Source organism: Micropterus salmoides, unplaced genomic scaffold (genome assembly GCF_014851395.1).
Source record: "Micropterus salmoides isolate LMB-PRFRI ecotype aquatic unplaced genomic scaffold, ASM1485139v1 Ms_hic_scaffold_8, whole genome shotgun sequence".
Classification (NCBI taxonomy): domain Eukaryota; kingdom Metazoa; phylum Chordata; class Actinopteri; order Centrarchiformes; family Centrarchidae; genus Micropterus; species Micropterus salmoides.
The window spans coordinates 9,359,540-9,376,649 of NW_024044570.1; the positions used below are offsets into that span (position 1 = coordinate 9,359,540).

The 17,110-nt window shown below is 38.0% G+C and overlaps 1 protein-coding gene across 1 annotated transcript; it reads right to left on the reverse strand.

The window, feature by feature from the left end:
• Positions 1-26: 26 nt before the first annotated feature.
• On the reverse strand, positions 27-16,871 carry scamp2 (secretory carrier membrane protein 2). Its single transcript, XM_038706180.1, has 9 exons — positions 16,698-16,871; positions 12,896-12,973; positions 12,418-12,504; positions 10,307-10,418; positions 8,329-8,457; positions 5,559-5,718; positions 5,354-5,455; positions 2,943-3,060; positions 27-2,198 (listed from the first exon to the last, which is right to left on the reverse strand). Exons 1-9 carry the CDS (start codon positions 16,752-16,754, stop codon positions 2,049-2,051), a joined length of 993 nt encoding a protein of 330 aa, XP_038562108.1. The 5' UTR covers positions 16,755-16,871; the 3' UTR covers positions 27-2,048.
• Positions 16,872-17,110: the final 239 nt, after the last annotated feature.

Here is a 17,110-nt window from a genome sequence, read left to right on the forward strand (position 1 = left end):
AACTATGAGGAAGAAAACATTACAGCTTTAAATGACAGCAAAGCATTTTATTAGACGCTATATTCAATATTGAAATACAAAAGGCTCTGAATTACTTTCTCCCAAAACAATGCATACAGAGATGTGTCAATGAATACAAATTGTGTGTTTTACAATGGATGTAAGATCGAACCTGTTAACCTGCAAGAATATCACACAAATTATGGTTTGCAGTTGTTCTTTAGGAATGCTAACATGTTACATCCAAACTGATGCTTTAAAACATCAGATAAACACACATACATGTTTCAATATAAGAAATCACAAATAGAAAATATACATCCATAAACAAATAATTTAGAGCTTGGTGGTAGAGAGGTACAGGAAGGAGAATTAACCCATCAATGAGAAAAGATGAAACTGTAATACCTTCACTGCATACTGGTGATGCTTTAGAAGGTAAGTGTTATGGCAAGTTTAGTAGAAATTACAAATGAGATACACATCAGGGAAATCTGGGATTCTCTTGTCTACCTGTGACCATCACACCTCATTAGAGAGCCGTGAAATCTGAGACTCTGAGATCTTTTCTGATTATTCTGCAAGATTTACACTGGCTGAGTACACTTACATTTCTACAGTTAATCTTCTTAAAAAAATAAACCATTCCTTCACATGCATTTACTGTTTGAACCGCTGTCAATCTGCTTGGGTTATTTATTTTATTAGCACATCATTTTTTCCATTTTTACAGTCAGTATTGCTTTGGTTTACTTAGAAATAACACTTGAACACGGCAGTGATCAAAGATGTAGTTAAAGCTGTTTCATAAATATTCTAATGATGACAGTGAAAGTCAAATGAAATTGCATTCTCTCTGTATTCTTAAATTTTTATGAAATAAACTGAAGCAAAACCCTTTGATTTCCTCTGTGGATGTGATCTTTATGCAGAACCCATCATCTGGATACCAAATACCAAAATATACAGTATTTCCATTTTCTGACATCACAGGTTATTCAGAAAGAGCTTACCAAAACTTTGGTTCCAGACAAAAGTCAAAAGCAAACGTTTTGAAAACATAGCATCACAATCTGAAGGTGATGTGGGGGTTAGTCTGAGAATTCTTATTGTTTTTCCTTTCCTTGAATAATTGACCACAGATTTAATTCATTACTTACAGTAAGAGCAAAATCTAATGCCAGACAATTAACTAAATTATTTATTACAGTTGCTTTTCTTCCTTATTAGACTTAAATTTGCACCACACAAAAAGAGATGGTTTTCCAAAAAAATAAAACTTAGAAGAAATGCTTTTGACACAGAAAAAATGCCAATCAATGCCAAACAGAAACACTTTATGTCATTTATTACAGGACCCACCATTGGTGTGGAGAAAAAAAAAAAGCGTACTGCACCCAAATGAGTACACGTGATCAGCATGCCAGTACACATGCACGCACACACACACACGCATATACACACACACACACACACACACACACACACACACACACACACACACACACACACACACACACACACACACACACACACACACACACACACACACACACACACACACACACACACACACACACACACACTGAAGAGCCAAAAGTGCAAACAAAATATACAAAGCCAGGACACAATGAAATAGCAATCAGTCAACTTCATTCATGCTTTCCACCCCAGAATGCACTTGTTGTGAGACTTTCCCCTCGGCTGCTTTTTATATCCAAACAGAGCCAGACGACTCTGCAGGAGACATGCTGAATGTGAAAAGCAAATGTGGGGAATTACATGTACATTGACAGTAGGGGTGAAAGGAGGGAGGCTAATAATGTAGCCTAGCTCAAGGTCTATATATTATAAGGATAGATTATAACTTACAGCTGCTGGCTCCAAAATGCAGGAGTTGTTTCCAGAGTCACAATAACTTAATGCAACTTTGGTGCCAACCAACAAGTTCTCAATGAACCTTCAACCTCAATGAACTTAATCATCTAGACCTGATAACATATAGACCTTGACCTGTTAAATGGAGCTTAGCTTAGCTCAGTCTACCCTTAGTTGTTTCCCCGGAAGGCTCCCTGGGCAGCGGAGGATGCTGCACCAGCTGCAGCTGTTTGGAAGGTTTTATTGGTGAAGACGCCCTGTGAGAATTCCTGCTGGGCCTTCTGGAAACTGGCTCCAGTCCGGCGGTACATGCTGTGGACCTGAAGAGAAAGTGATTGTGAGCAAATGGCTTGCCTGGGCCACAGTGGTGAGGCAATTTGACATACAGCACAACAATACAGTTTCATTCACCCATGATCAACTTCTGCATTTGTTTTAACAGCAACAAACAGTTCAAAGCTACATTAAGTGTACATTTACTAGCCGTAGCACATAATGACCATGACTTACAGCGGGGGGGGAAATTATTTGATCCCCTGCTGATTTTGTACGTTTGCCCACTGACAAAGAAATTATCAGTCTATAATTTTTGTGTTAGATATATTTGAACAGTGAGAGACAGAATAAGAAAAAAAATCTAGATAAATGTCTGTCAAAAATTTTATTATATTATATTATTTTATTATTTATATATTTTTTATTTATATATAAAATTTTATTTCATTTTAGTGAGTGAAATAAGTATCTGATCCCCTCTCAATCAGAACCTGTCTTTTATACAGGTAACGAGCTGAGGTTAGGAGCACACTCTTTCTTTGTCAGTGGGCAAACGTACAGTGATGTTAACTGATATTAGAAACTCAACAATTTATATGCCTGCGGCTGGGATTTTTGGACCTTGAAACTTCTCATCGAAGCCTCACGTCTATGCTCACATCTTTAGCCACATCTAAAGACCTGCTGGCATCACAATTCCAAATTTAATTCCCCCTCACAAGTAAAAGCACAGATTACTCAAAGGGCAAAGCTGCTAACCTACAAATATTAAGAAAAGTGACTCTCACCATCTTGAGCAGGATGACAGACAGCACAGCGCAGATGGTGAAGAGGATGGCCACTATGATCATGATGGCTCCTACTGCCTTGTTTGTTCTGATGACGGTGAAGGCAGCGATCCAACCACTGTAGTCAACAAACATCATTAAGTTTCAGGTGATCTAACAAACAACTTCAATAAAACAGTATGAAACATTTGTATACAAGTAAATTCAGTACACACACAGATTGTAAACGAGAGTTGGGTTATATTTAGGGAGAGAAGAAGAATGTGCTGATGAAGCACCATGAAAAGCTGAGAAGATACAAGAAGAAGCAGAATGTAGGTTACCAATCATATTTTACTTTTCTTTAATCATTCATGTCATTATAATGAACATAATACAAGTGGTATTATTACAAGATGAATGTGTGCTCTAAAAGATCAAATAAAACACATTTCAAAGTGTGGGCATATTTTCATATTAAATTCTAAAGTGCCTTTGTTGTTTTCAGAATTTGTTATAATTGGGCTGATTTGCTTCTCATCTGCATTGGGAGAGCTACAAAACAAGAGTCCCCTTGACTGTGTCTGTTGGCCATGATGAAATGGAAAAGGGGGAAATGAAGAGCCACTTGGACAAGAGTCATTCTGGAAAGTGCCATTTTGAAAGCAAAGAGCTCTTCCATCTTCAGTTTATTTAAAGTGAAAATCTGAGTCTCTGCACACAACAACAACGTATAGACTGAGGTTAAGACATTTGAAAAAATTCATATACTGTAGCAGCAATACCACAACTGTGGTAAACAAGTGAAACTAGGAGAGGCCAGATCATAATGGACAAGATGGGTTTAATAGAGCCTGCCTCCTCAATTTGCATAGGGAGAGTATTCAAAAGAAGGGGCGCTTTAACAGCGAAAGCTCTCTTTTCTCATAAGAGTTAATTAACCAGCATCAGCAGAATGTAGTTTATGGTCGGACGCACCAGTCAATAAGAGTTTGTGGAGTGCAAGAACTTTAAAGTAAGTGTTACCTGCTGGGTGTTCATACTGTAGTTCATTTTTAAGAAGGCAGAAGCAAAACCTTCTCTCGCAGGCCACTAACACCACCCACCGTCTGCACACCATGCCCGCATTACTACGAGCTAATACCAAAACGTTACAACTCTGTACCCATAAACCAAAGATCAACTAGCTAATGTTAGCGTAGCAAGTCATGGCCAGAGTAGTGTGGTCCTCCAAGTAGAATGGCGCTCCCTTGTGGTTAAACATAGGGAGTCATCTCGGTTTTATCTATATATTTTATCCATTCATCCATCGTCAACCGCTTCTCCTGCGTACAGGGTCGCAGGCCATTTATTTTGTTTTAATTTTTAATACATTATTATAATAACACACACACACACACACACACACACACACACACAAATTAATTGTTTGAAATGTATGAAACTAATTGTTCTAATGTAATTTATATGTGGCTTTGGCAATATTGTTGTTATGCATTTATGCCAATAAATCGATCAATCAAATCAAACCGCTAATGAGAACAGGAGCACTGTGCTGTGCTCATGGTGACCTCTGAAAACATTGTTAATCAGGGTATTACAAATTGCTGGCAGTATTGTTACCATCAGAATCTTTCACCACGGTATATAGTCAGACTGGTATACCGGCACATCTCTAGACAAAGCAAGAAAGAGAGTGAGTGTTGGCAGAACGTAGCAGAGACAGTGAGCAGCAGAAACTTACAGAGTTACCAGCAGACAGAGAGGCAGCAGGCTAGAGGCTGAAGGATGGAAAATCTCTGTCAGAAGAGATGAAAGAATGCAGAAAATGAGAAGGGGGGAGGACAGCAGCTGATAGGTCAGCTGATTGGTAGATCTTCTGATACTAAAGGTAAGAAATCACAAGTACGGAAAACTTTTTTACATCAATCCGGAGGAATGGTGAATTCACCAATTAATCAAGTTAATTTGTTATTCACAGGTTCAGATTAGCTATTATTTAATGAAAACGGCACCAATTTAAGTGTGAATAAATTCACAGTTCATAGTCATGTTTTATTTTGATTGTTAATTTTTTACAGTAAGATTTGTGCAATAACATTCTGTAAGGTCATTATGTCATAACATTGTTTGATTTTTTTAAAATTTCAAACCACTGTTAGTTACAATCGTACAAAGTTTATCATGATTTTGTGGCCAAAACAAATTAAATTAATGGGAATTATATTTAGACATTTTTCAGACACGTGCTGCCTGAACTTGGGACCCACGCTACACTTCAATGTGCCATATATTTGACCAAAATGTACCTACCACGCCCATATTTCTGAGCATATTTTTGATACTTCAATGATCACTGAAGACACGATCCGAACCAATTTATTTACCCCCCCCCCCCCAAATGTGTCAAAATGACTCAAAGTGTGACTCACCTGTTCCCCCACCTGGGGATTCCTACAGACTGGATGATGAAGACTACCACTTGGCAGAAAAACACAAAGAAGAAAAAGAAGAAGCTGAAGGAGCTGTCAGTCCTAAAAATGAGAAAAGACATGCATTTCACTCAAAATGTTCGCTGATAATTTCAAAATAAAAGTGACAACTTTTTCTTCAGGGCATTAGGAGGAGGAGACTCACTTGAAGGCCTTGTAGACGGGCCGGTACCAGCAGAGCAAGGAGCAGGGAGCGAAGAGGATGAGCCAGAGGATGGAGAGGCCAAAATCCACACCATAGGACGCATCAGTGGTGAAGTAAGCCAAACACGCCAGCAGGTTGAGGAACAGAGTCATACAGTTGACTGAATAAACAGTGGATAGAGACAAGAATCAATGAAAATGTTACCGTTATCACCATACATCTACTGTAAATACAATACAACCTGTAATAATATTATAGTAATTGTTTGTCTGTTATGTACACCAGTACTGTTTACTGAAACTAATGTTGGTAAAAAAAAGTTTTAGTATTCATGTATTTCAGAGGAGCCAAATACATTAAAGTTTTAAAATACAGGTGCTGGTCATTTGATTTATTTCAGTAATTCCATTCAAAAAGTGAAACTTGGATATTATATTCATTCATTACACACAGACTGATATATTTCAAATGTTTATTTCATTTAATTGTGATGATTAAACTGACAACTAAGGAAAATCCCAAATTCAGTATCTCCGAAAATTAGAATATTACTTAAGACCAATACAAAAAAAGGATTTTTAGAAATGTTGGCCAACTGAAAAGTATGACCATGAAAAGCATGAGCATGTACAGCACTCAACACTTAGTTGGGGCTCCTTTTGCCTGAATTACTGCAGCAATGCGGCGTGGCATGGAGTCAATCAGTCTGTGGCACTACTCAGGTGTTCTGAGAGCCCAGGTTGCTCTGATAGTGGCCTTCAGTTCTTCTGCATTGTTGGGTCTGGCATATCGAATCTTCCTCTTCACAATACCCCAAAGATTTTCTACAGGGTTAAGGTCAGGCGAGTTTGCTGGCCAATTAAGAACAGGGCTACCATGGTCCTTAAACCAGGTACTGGTAGCTTTGACACTGTGTGCAGGTGCCATGTCCTGTTGGAAAATGAAATCTGCATCTCCATAAAGTTGGTCAGCAGCAGGAAGCATGAAGTGCTCTATTACTGTGTTGATTGTTTCACAATCCTCTCCAGGGTGCGGTTATCCCTATTGCTTGTACACTTTTTTCTACCACACCTTTTCCTTCCCTTCGCCTCTCTATTAATGTGCTTGGACACAGAGCTCTGTGAACAGCCAGCCTCTTTAGCAATGACCTTTTGTGTCTTGCCCTCCTTGTGCAAGGTGTCAATGGTCGTCTTTCGGACAGCTGTCAAGTCAGCAGTCAGTGTAGCCTACAGAACTAGCCTGAGAGACCATTTAAAGGCCTTTGCAGGTGTTTTGAGTCAATTAGCTGATTAGAGTGTGGCACCAGGTGTCTTAAATATTGAACCTTTTCACAATATTCTAATTTTCTGAGATACTGATTTTGGGGTTTTCATTAGTTGTCAGTTATAATCATAAAAATTAAAAGGAATGAACACTTGAAATATATCAGTCTGTGTGGAATGAATGTATACATTATACAAGTTTCACTTTTTGAATGGAATTACTGAAATAAATCAACTTTTTGATGATATTCTAATTATATGACCAGCACCTGTACTGTGTGTTAGGCTTGGGCGGTATCTGTTTTTTCATACCTTCCTGACATTTACATTTATTCATTTAGCCAACGCTTTTATCCAAAGTGATCCCGTACGTGCGTAATCCCATGCATGACATTTCACTGGGTATACGGTATATGACGGTATATATGTGTAAAAGAAGAAAGAAAAAAAAAGAAGAACAATGCTGCAGGTGATAGAAGTCATTGTAGCAAGTACGACATTATCTAGCCTAGTGTACTGTGTCTAATATGCAATTAGCCTACTTGGTGCTGTACCAAATGTCTTTTTTTCCATTTAAAGCTTCTACTGAGATTTTCAAATGAACCTTTGAATGTCTGTCATCATATTTTATTATGTCATCACCCTTAACTATACTCAAAATCCTCAATTTGAATAAACTGATTCATCATTGAGAGTTAGTTTTTATTAAATCAACTTTCTTTAATGAATATAACTTGTCGTCAGTTATGGTGCTGTTTTATTGCTGCTAGACCACCCTGTTAATACAAGAGCGTGCTTTCCTTTGTGTGCGGCAAGGGGAGAGTTTTGTGAAAGGCTAAATGCCAAACAAATATGGATTGAAGCAGAATATTTCGTCAGGTACAAACATGTTGTGAATTTTGAAAATGATTACATTATATTTTTGGCTTTTGGACTTTACAATGCCCTGGTGTTATTAGAAATGTTTATATAACAGTTGAAAACAATCCTACACATGGGGTTGGAACAATTAGATGACTATATTAGCAATCATTTGGGTTTTTTGGGCATTTTTGAGGGCCACTACTAAGCAACAGACTCTCTTTCAGCGAGCTAACCCAGTACAAAGAGGCCAGCACTGGCAGAGAGAGAGACAGCAGGGAAAAACAGCCAGTAGAGCCAGAATATTTTCACATCTAATTCTGTTAATTAAGGGTTTATTTCCAACAAACCAGAGTTGGTGACTGTTGTAACAGTGGACAGACTAACCACGATGGTTTTGTTTCTGTGGAGTTTGAATGAAGTGTGTTTGTTTGTGTGTTCAATGAGTTAACAAGACAATTAAGATAGCCTTAGCTCTGTGAAAGAGACAAACTTAAATTCAGTTCGGGTTTTTTCAGTTTAATAAGGCGCAAATACATGTGCAGTCACTAGTTGTTGGACTGATGGTGGTAGCCCTGTTCTGTTTACATTTCAGCCCCAATGCACACGTGAACACCTATCATTTTTATGTACTTCCACATACTTACACATCCAGAGATAATACATCATCTTGCAGACTCTCTGGTACTCTGGTGGGATTTCCTCTGAGAAGTCCTGATAGAAACACGGTTTGATGGGGAAGCTCTTGGGAAGTGGAGGCCAGTTGTTTTCTTTACCTGTCAAGACAACAGACAACATGTACCTTGTTAAAAAGGAAGCGCTTCTCTCTAAAACATAATTTTCACTACTGCCACAAGAGAAGGTTTAGAATGTGTTGCCTAAAAAAAGTAAATCTGAATTTGAACGTTGGAACAGGGTATCTGTGGTTATTTTTAAAATACGGACACATTAATCAATTCACATTCCGATTCTGACATTTTTTAAAATGAAAGAAATGTTTCCCTTCAGAACACATTATAAATATACTTGTGTGTCAGTCCATATGGCAATCCAATTACAATTTCAGCATGTCTCCTCATTATTCACACAATAAAAAGAATATCATATTGACAGTAACATAGGGGAATTCACTGTACTAAGTGAACACAGCTTATTTATATATTATTTATATTTCCCACACTGCAGGTTAAATACAGTTCACTTTGAAGCAGACATTGCAGCAATTAGATAAGATTTGGGCTGGCAATATAACAATAATGATTATTATGAATAATTATCGCAATATAATTTTCCTCAATAACAATATAACAAATGTTAAATATATCGTAAATATAAATATTTGATTTAATTTATTAGAATCACGAACAAATTAGCACTTAATTTAGGTTAATATTAAGGTTTATTTTGCTGAGGCAAAGGGACTGGAAAAAAAGGAGCTATTAATCATGTTTTTTGAAAACAGATTTTATCATAGTGTTTCTCACGTTCTGACCATAAAGAGTAGTTTAACCACACAACTAACCATCTGGCCTTCAATTTTCATTCAGGGGCAAAAATCTGCCTTTAAACTTGAAAGAAATAATTATTGATATCGAACGATATGAAATGTTTTTATCGTGATAACATTTTTGGCCATATCGTCCAGACCTAGATAAGATATCTTATGCGTCATATTTAAGAAGTTTAAGTACAGCATGTGCATGTATATTTAGACTTGGTTGGCTCTGGACTAACACTATACAGCGCTGCTCACACACCTGATGTATCTAAGCTAGATACTGTTCCCTCCATCTAGTGAAGCGCACACACATCTGTACATAACATTACATTTAATAATTATTTTTTATATATAAGGATATCCATCAACTCCGGTCTAAAATGATGAAGGGAAGTTCTGAAATCGTCTGATTTACAGTCAAAGAAAAATGTACTGGTATTAAATGAACAAAGATAAAAGCAAATCTTTGCGTTTGAGAAGCTGTAACCTGCAGATGTTTGGTATTTTCACTTGATAAGTAACTTTAACTAAGAATCATGACCCCAATTTTGTAGTTCTGTCATGATCAATAATCTGTGTTTAACTGACAAACTGATTCAGCACAATAGCAGGGTAAACATACTGCTCATGGAGGCCAATGCAATAGTCAACATTAACTCAAACAACATAAAGTTGTAAACACATATAAAACAAAGCTGAAAAGTGATACAACATGTGTAGTTGTCCATGGGTGCTACCAGCATATTTTTGTGTTATTTGTATGATTATCAGTATATGACTCAGAGCTAACGTTAACTGCAATTGACTAGTCAGTAGCCAGCCACACTACTCGATGAAACTGTGTTTTACAGAAGCCTGAGAGGACGCATTGCAAGTCAACATTGCCAGCATCAAAAAGAAAACTATACTAAATATTTTTTGGAATCAGAATCGCAAATCTAACGTGAATCAATTTTTCCCCACCACTATTTGTCACAGCCTGTGTGCAAGGATGCGTTTTGTATTCTTCTCTCCGATTCATAACGCACACATTGCATATTGTTTTCCTGGCTCATTAAGTTGTGCTGCTTCTGATAGTACTGCAGAGAGGAGTGGAGGAGAGGAGGAGAGGTTTTGTCTTTACTGACCTGTCGGGCCTCTGCTCTGTAGCTCCTGCTCTCTGCGGTCCAGCTCAGCAGCTTTTCTCTCCAGCTCCTCCTGCTGCCTCAGCAGATTGGCCTGAGCTGCAGCAGCAGTTGCCTGGAAAAAGGAGAGTCAGAAACACTTTACTCAACAAACACAGTGAATGTACAGGAATGTATCTTGGGGACATTAGGCCAGAGACACGTCAGCAACTCTCAGGAGTTTCACATTACATACAAATTGGTACAGATACAGCAGGACCTTACACAAACTGCAAGGCAACCATGCAAAATGATTCACTATACATATCAGCCTGCATTATATTTGACATATAAAATACAACATAAAGGCGAGCCATTCTGGGCATTACAAGTGTTTTTAAAGGCATGCTTGTATTAAAAGGCCACGATACTGTATGTAAGGCCAGAAATACATATTTATGATCACCATAACACTCTGACTTGGCAGAAAAAGGAAGGACACAGGTGATCTGTAGTGCATTTCATGAATATTTATGACAATTATCAGTAAAGCAAGGAGGCTCATTATAATGTGTAAACTGAGAAGATGTTTTTTTATAGCCAGTACAGCGAGGCAGAATGGTTGGTTAGCTCTTTAACTGTCCGGTTATTATAGATCTTACACCTTGTCTAAAATAGGCAAAATATTGGCTAAAAGTTATATTCAGACCACTGTGTCTCAGATGTTGTTGGAGTTTCTTATTCTTATGTTTACTAAACATGACAACCATAATAATGTGTTTTGTGCCTTGTGCCACCAATACCATACAGTATCTCTCCAGGTTTCTTAAAACAAGGATGTGGTTAGTCTGTTATGCCTTTTAGTTGTTAACATTTAACCAAGATGTAGCATCTTTAATTACAGTGCCGCCATTAGACCCAGTATTGTTTAATGCTGAACACATTTCAAGGTAGATTTATTTATCATTTTACATTTTACAGCGTTGTATAATGATATTCAGTTGTAAGTTCTCTTTATGCTACTCTAAAAACAAATGTTATGCATAAATTATATACAGGAGATGGGTGATTATAGTAAGTCATAAAAATGAAAATATTTTACATGTTGGAGTGCTGAGGATTAATTTAGGAGTCTCACAGCCTGAGGGAAGAAGCTGCTCTGAAGTCTGGTGGTACAACAGCAGATAGTTCTGAATTTCTTTCCAGAAGGCAGCAGGGTGAACGGGCTGTGGCTTAGGTAGGTACTGTCTTTGAATATAATTTGGGCTCTGCGCACACACCTCACCTCACAAATATCACTGATGCTCAGTAGATGGGTACCACCGATCTTCTGAGTGGTTTTAATCACCCGCTGCATAGCCGGTGCACACACTATGCCAGTTTGTAATGTTTCCAGTCTGGATGCTTGCTATTGTTCCTCTGTAAAAGTTAACAAGAATTTGGCTAGGGAATTTTGCCTTCTCAAGTTCCCTTAAGAAATACAGCCATTTCTGTGCGACCACCAATCCGAACTGTCTGGGATCTATTTGTGAGGAAGTCCAATATCTAGTTTCATTAGAGAGATGCTGAGAGGAAATCAACAGACTGAATTCTGATTCAGGTGTTGTTTTTCTCCAGTCTTCCAGACTCCCTCAAAATATTATATCTACTATCATTGTTGGCAAAATCAGGCTTGAACATTTCTTTTGATGGGAATTAACTTCACACCATCCCCTCACCTTCAACTCCAGTAAAAAAAAATTAAAAAGTAAATAGGAACTGGTAGAGGATCGGTCAAGAATGGCTACTGGGAAGGGCTGTGTATTTATGTTTGTTTTTTCCCAAATTTGGTGAATTTATTTAGCTTTCTTTTGATTTTCTGTTTGTTTTGTCACCTTGTACACTCCTCTACTTGTTACTGTGTGCTCTTGTGGGTTAATCATGTTTTGTGTTGGGTGTACTGGATTTATTTTGTGTAGAAATTAGGCATACAGCTGTACCAATTGTGTGAATAGTAGCATAGCTGCAAACAAGTATATTTCGCACACATATATTGGAACTGTATCCAAGGAAGTACTGTCCCTCAATCTATGTCAACAGCAGCAGATAAGTGGAGGGTTGGGCAGACACAGAGAGATTCAGTATGGCTGACTTACCTGTGGACTGGGCTCTGTAGACGGCTGTAACACAGCAGGCTGGTAGGCAGTGGTGGAGGCTGGAGTGGTATGACTAGCTAGATTGTCCTGTAAAGTAATAAAAAGCAAACAAATTAATTGATTGTGAGGAAAAGTACAATGATGAGACAGCAATACAATACAAACAAGAAAGTGATGGATGACAAGGAAATGAAAGGTAAGGAGAGTAAGTGGAAGCAGGAGGATGGGAAGAACAACAAAAAGTAAAGGAGGAAATTAACAAGGAAGAGGAGACCAAAACATACCGGCAAAACAGCAAGAAGGGTATGGCCTTAAATATTAAATAAGAGGAGAAGTAAGAAAAAATAAAAGACAAAAGGCCAGAAAAGACAAGTGAGACAGGTCAAAGGAGGATGAGGAGAAAAAGCCAAACTAAAGATGACCGTGGAGAAGAAAAAGGAACAAACAAGAAGATAATAAAAGATTTCAGGTGGCTTACTGTGGGATGGGCAGGAAAAGGGTTGTACTGGTCAACTGGTTCCACGCCGGAGCTGGTCACTTGTGTGACGGAAGGGTCCTGGAAAACAACAAAACATGAGTCACTCAGCGAATCACACAGAAACAGAGACTTTTACTAAATAAATTCTTAATTGCTTGACTTCTGTTTTACTCTACTTTAGATTGTCAAAGACACTAATACAGACAGTGTCTCGGACCATTAGGCCAGCCCAAGGTGGGGTTTGGTGATGGGTTAGCAACAGATCAGATCAGTGCAGTTATAGAACTGCACTTCTTTGCACTGAAGTGGATATAACAGTATAGTAAGACCTGTGGGTTTGTTCAAACACACACTAATCTTGGCTCTTGATATCTGACCTCTGAAAAACACACACACACACACAAATATTTATTGCTGTTTATCTTCTGCTGAGAAGAACTCATCCTCAGGAACTTTCATTTCCCGAAAACACTGAAGACAAACTAAAAAAAAAAAGTCAGCCAAGACTATGAAATCTGGTACCATGCTTTGACCGAGTCATAAAGTGAAGTACAATAAAATCCAGCTATTGATGCATAACCTCTAAAAGGTATTGATGAATCATTAACTGGGAAGGACTCACTTCTTAACAGCAGTCCGGCACGTGACCACTAGTAAACATTAATTGACCAGTGGGTTCTATATGATCAAAGGCGTCACAATTAATTTAACTGTTCCTAACCACCAACAGCTGACTTGGAAAAGTGAAAGTGACTAAAGCAGATTCTGCAAGGCTGATGAATTCCATGAATTTTCCAAAACATTCCCTGACCAAATCAAAGCACTCCTATGACATGAAACAAACGTTAAGCCTCACTGGATTTGAAACACCATTTTCTAACTGAAGAATATTTGTTAAAACATTTGTTCCTCCAGTCATTAGGTTTTCTGCAGAGGAAACCAGCTGAAAACCACCGTCTGATGCAATAAACGTGTCGGTAGCACTTTACATACCACTTGGTCATAGTGTGGTTATAGTTTCATAATAAAGAGGTGACAATTAAGTAATGCCATGTAAACACCAATATAATCAGATAATAGCTTGGTGTCACAACCATTTCTAGAATGTGTGTCAATTTCTCCTTTATAAAAAAGTATGAGGAAATAATAAGAACCTCACATGATCACCCAACCCGTCATTTACTGGCAGTGTGACTAAAGGTGCGACCTTATTCACCGTTACTTATTTGCTTACGACACACCTGTTAACATTCCCAGCAAGACATCTGAGCTGTTTCACTCCTCAACTATAAAATGTGGCTCAATTAACAGTTTAACAGTTAAAAAAAATATAACAAATCACATCCTATAAGACTATTTGTTAACTGCCAACTTGAGATACGTAACATTTTTAAAAATATCATCTTTCCAGGGTAGGCTTGAATTGACAGATGGTGTTTTTAACAACTCTTTGTTGATCTCCACAGCCTACTGGAGATATTCAAAGCGTATTATGCTAAATTTGTTTACCTCATACCACAGTGTAACAGCAGGAAAACTATCTGCAGAGTCGCAACTGAGAGACTGCTTGTGCCTTTTGATGACACAGCATACACAGCAATGAATGAACAAAGCTATAACCAAATTGAACAACCACTTAGCCTGTATGAAATAAGGACTAAGCTGGGACAAGCCAAAAAAAGATGACGGGATGTTAAAAAAACAGCAATGTGGTGTGGAAACACACACACAAGCACCTCTGCATTGATATTGATGAAGTTCTATATTAGTCAGGAAAATGTTACAAATTCTAACCTAAAAAGAGGGTAAACATCTACTTGGGAGAAAATCAGCATGATATTGTGACCTTAAAGCCTCTGTACTAGGAAACAAGACTTTCTATGATAACACTTGATTGCCTAGGTGTGGCTGTTGTACCCATTTCATAACTGCAATATGGATATTGCTACTAAATACACTAGCATCCCTCAACATATTACATCTCAAAGCATCCAGGTGTTAGAAATACATGGCTGTAAAAGCACACTGAAGGTGATTGGAGTGGGGGGCACAATATGTTCAAGATCAAGGTCACAAAGGGTGCACATTTTCAATAATTTTTTCAGTGCTCACCCTCCTGAAATTCTTTCAAAAGTTGGCAACATATCAACTATTTGAATGTTATTGCAGACTGCAGGCTTGTAAGAATATAACCGCTTAATAGTGAACTGCTGCAATGAAGCATAGACAACATATTACAGCTGAAAGCATATTTATTCAGCTACTTCCACACCCAGCAAACACACAGTGGTCTCCACTGACGTCATGGCCATTGTGCACCTGATGCAATAAAGTTTCTAAAGACTCTGGACTACTGTAAAAGTGACTGCGTTATGTAATGTATCATAAAAGACTTTTCACAGAATATACATTTTGCTATGTAGCATGAAATGAGTAATTTATATAATATATTAACTGTAATGTAAAAATCTGTAGCCCTTGAGCCATGAACTCAATCACTGGAGTGTCCCTTTAAAGACCCATATTGGCATAATGTCAGTAATAATCAATATAATACAACTTGTAAAAAAATACAGAAAGGCTGGAATATTGATTAACTGATCGGCCGATGCCTGCACTCATGAGCCCGACAAACAAAAATTGTCAGCCTTGTCAGTGCGACTGCTGTAGAACAATGTTAGCACTCTCCTTTGTGAGTTTTGGGAAGGTGGTGAAAAAGTTTGTTTTTTGAGCTCTAAATTTCCTCAGTCACCATCCTCTTTTCTAAATGTTAACACGTTTCTCCCATCCTAAATGACAGCAAAGGTTAGTGTTAAATATACATCGTTTTACATTAGAGACTAATGCAGTTGAATGATGTCACTTCTGACAAACTGTAATTCACTCTCCCTTAAACACCAGTCACATTCTGAAATCTACAGCATAACCCCATGTATTTTTTTATTTCATTAATTATTAAACATTCCATCTAAAACAACAGTTACTGGCTAATTTAACCATGTATATAAGATTGTACTCTGCAATCTGACGATATTAGATCGAGATTGTGATCTAAGGCGTCCATAATCTACTTTTCAGGTGAATCGTAGAGATTTTATATCCTTTTACTTCTGTTTCCAAACTTCACATAACCTCACTGACTTGCAGATCTATGTTACATGAACAAACAAATAAAGATGAAGAAACACTTCCATTTCTAGGTCAGCCACCTTAACGTGGAAGCAAGAAGTGTTAGATGATGGCCTACTTCTGAACATTGAGCAATATTAACTGAACACAGCAGGCCAGTTGTGTTCACAGAAAAGCTGATTCAATAAATGAACAGACTTCTAGACCCGATCATGTTACTTAAAAACCAGCAGCACCAGTGGAGGCACAATAGCTAGCCTGAAATTGAGGATCCTTTGTGTAATGTAGGTGAAATTACAGGACTCCAAAATGATATCAAATCACATCCAACAGATGAGAAAATCCACATAATGATACAAATCCCGTTGAGATTGAATAGTAACAGTCATGATGTGGCTACAAAAGGTTTGACACACATTCCTAGCTGGCTTCAGTTTAACTTCCTGCAACTAAGCACACAGGATACCCCGCCCCCTTTTCAAACACAGTCAGCTGATTGGTTGACGGATTGTCAATTCTACTGTTTTTGCCAAATGGCTTTCAAGAGAGCAGAAGTAAATCCCTCCTCGACATCCACCCAACAAGTTTCCTGGCGTGCTGGCTACCTTGTAAATGATACCTCGGGCTCAGACCAGCTATCGTTACTTAACAAAATCTAAAACCACACACTTACATTAAAAGGATTGTCGTTGGCAGGGTCGGCAAACGGGTTGCTATCAAATTCCGACATTTTGAAAAGGCTGCGTGATGTTTTGTCCACTACGAAACGGGGAATAAACAACAAACTCTCCTCTGTCGTTTCAGCTGCCTGCTCCTACCACTTCCTCGATTAAAGCTTACAGCGCATGCGCACTGAACCAGCTGGACAATGACGTGTGAGACCGTATATAAAAATACAACGAAGCAAAGCGCGCCACCTGTGGATTTCAGATCAATAATACAACGTTAACGTTATTTAAAATGTTCTTTAAAAATTAATGTGTCGTCACAACAAAAGTTGAATAATAATCCACCGCCATGTATCGTAGTTCTTGCGCCACAATCTGATTGCTAACCAACAGTAATGCTGCATTCAAGTGCTCCTGG

Excerpts from the sequence above, each read along its gene's own strand:
- scamp2 (XM_038706180.1), bottom strand. The coding sequence starts at position 16,754 with ATGTCGGAATTTGATAGCAACCCGTTTGCCGACCCTGCCAACGACAAT. Across the intron at positions 12,974-16,697 it reads CCAACGACAATCCTTTTAAT|GACCCTTCCGTCACACAAGT; the intron begins GTAAGTGTGTGG and ends GTTGTTTTCCAG. Across the intron at positions 12,505-12,895 it reads CTTTTCCTGCCCATCCCACA|GACAATCTAGCTAGTCATAC; the intron begins GTAAGCCACCTG and ends ATTACTTTACAG.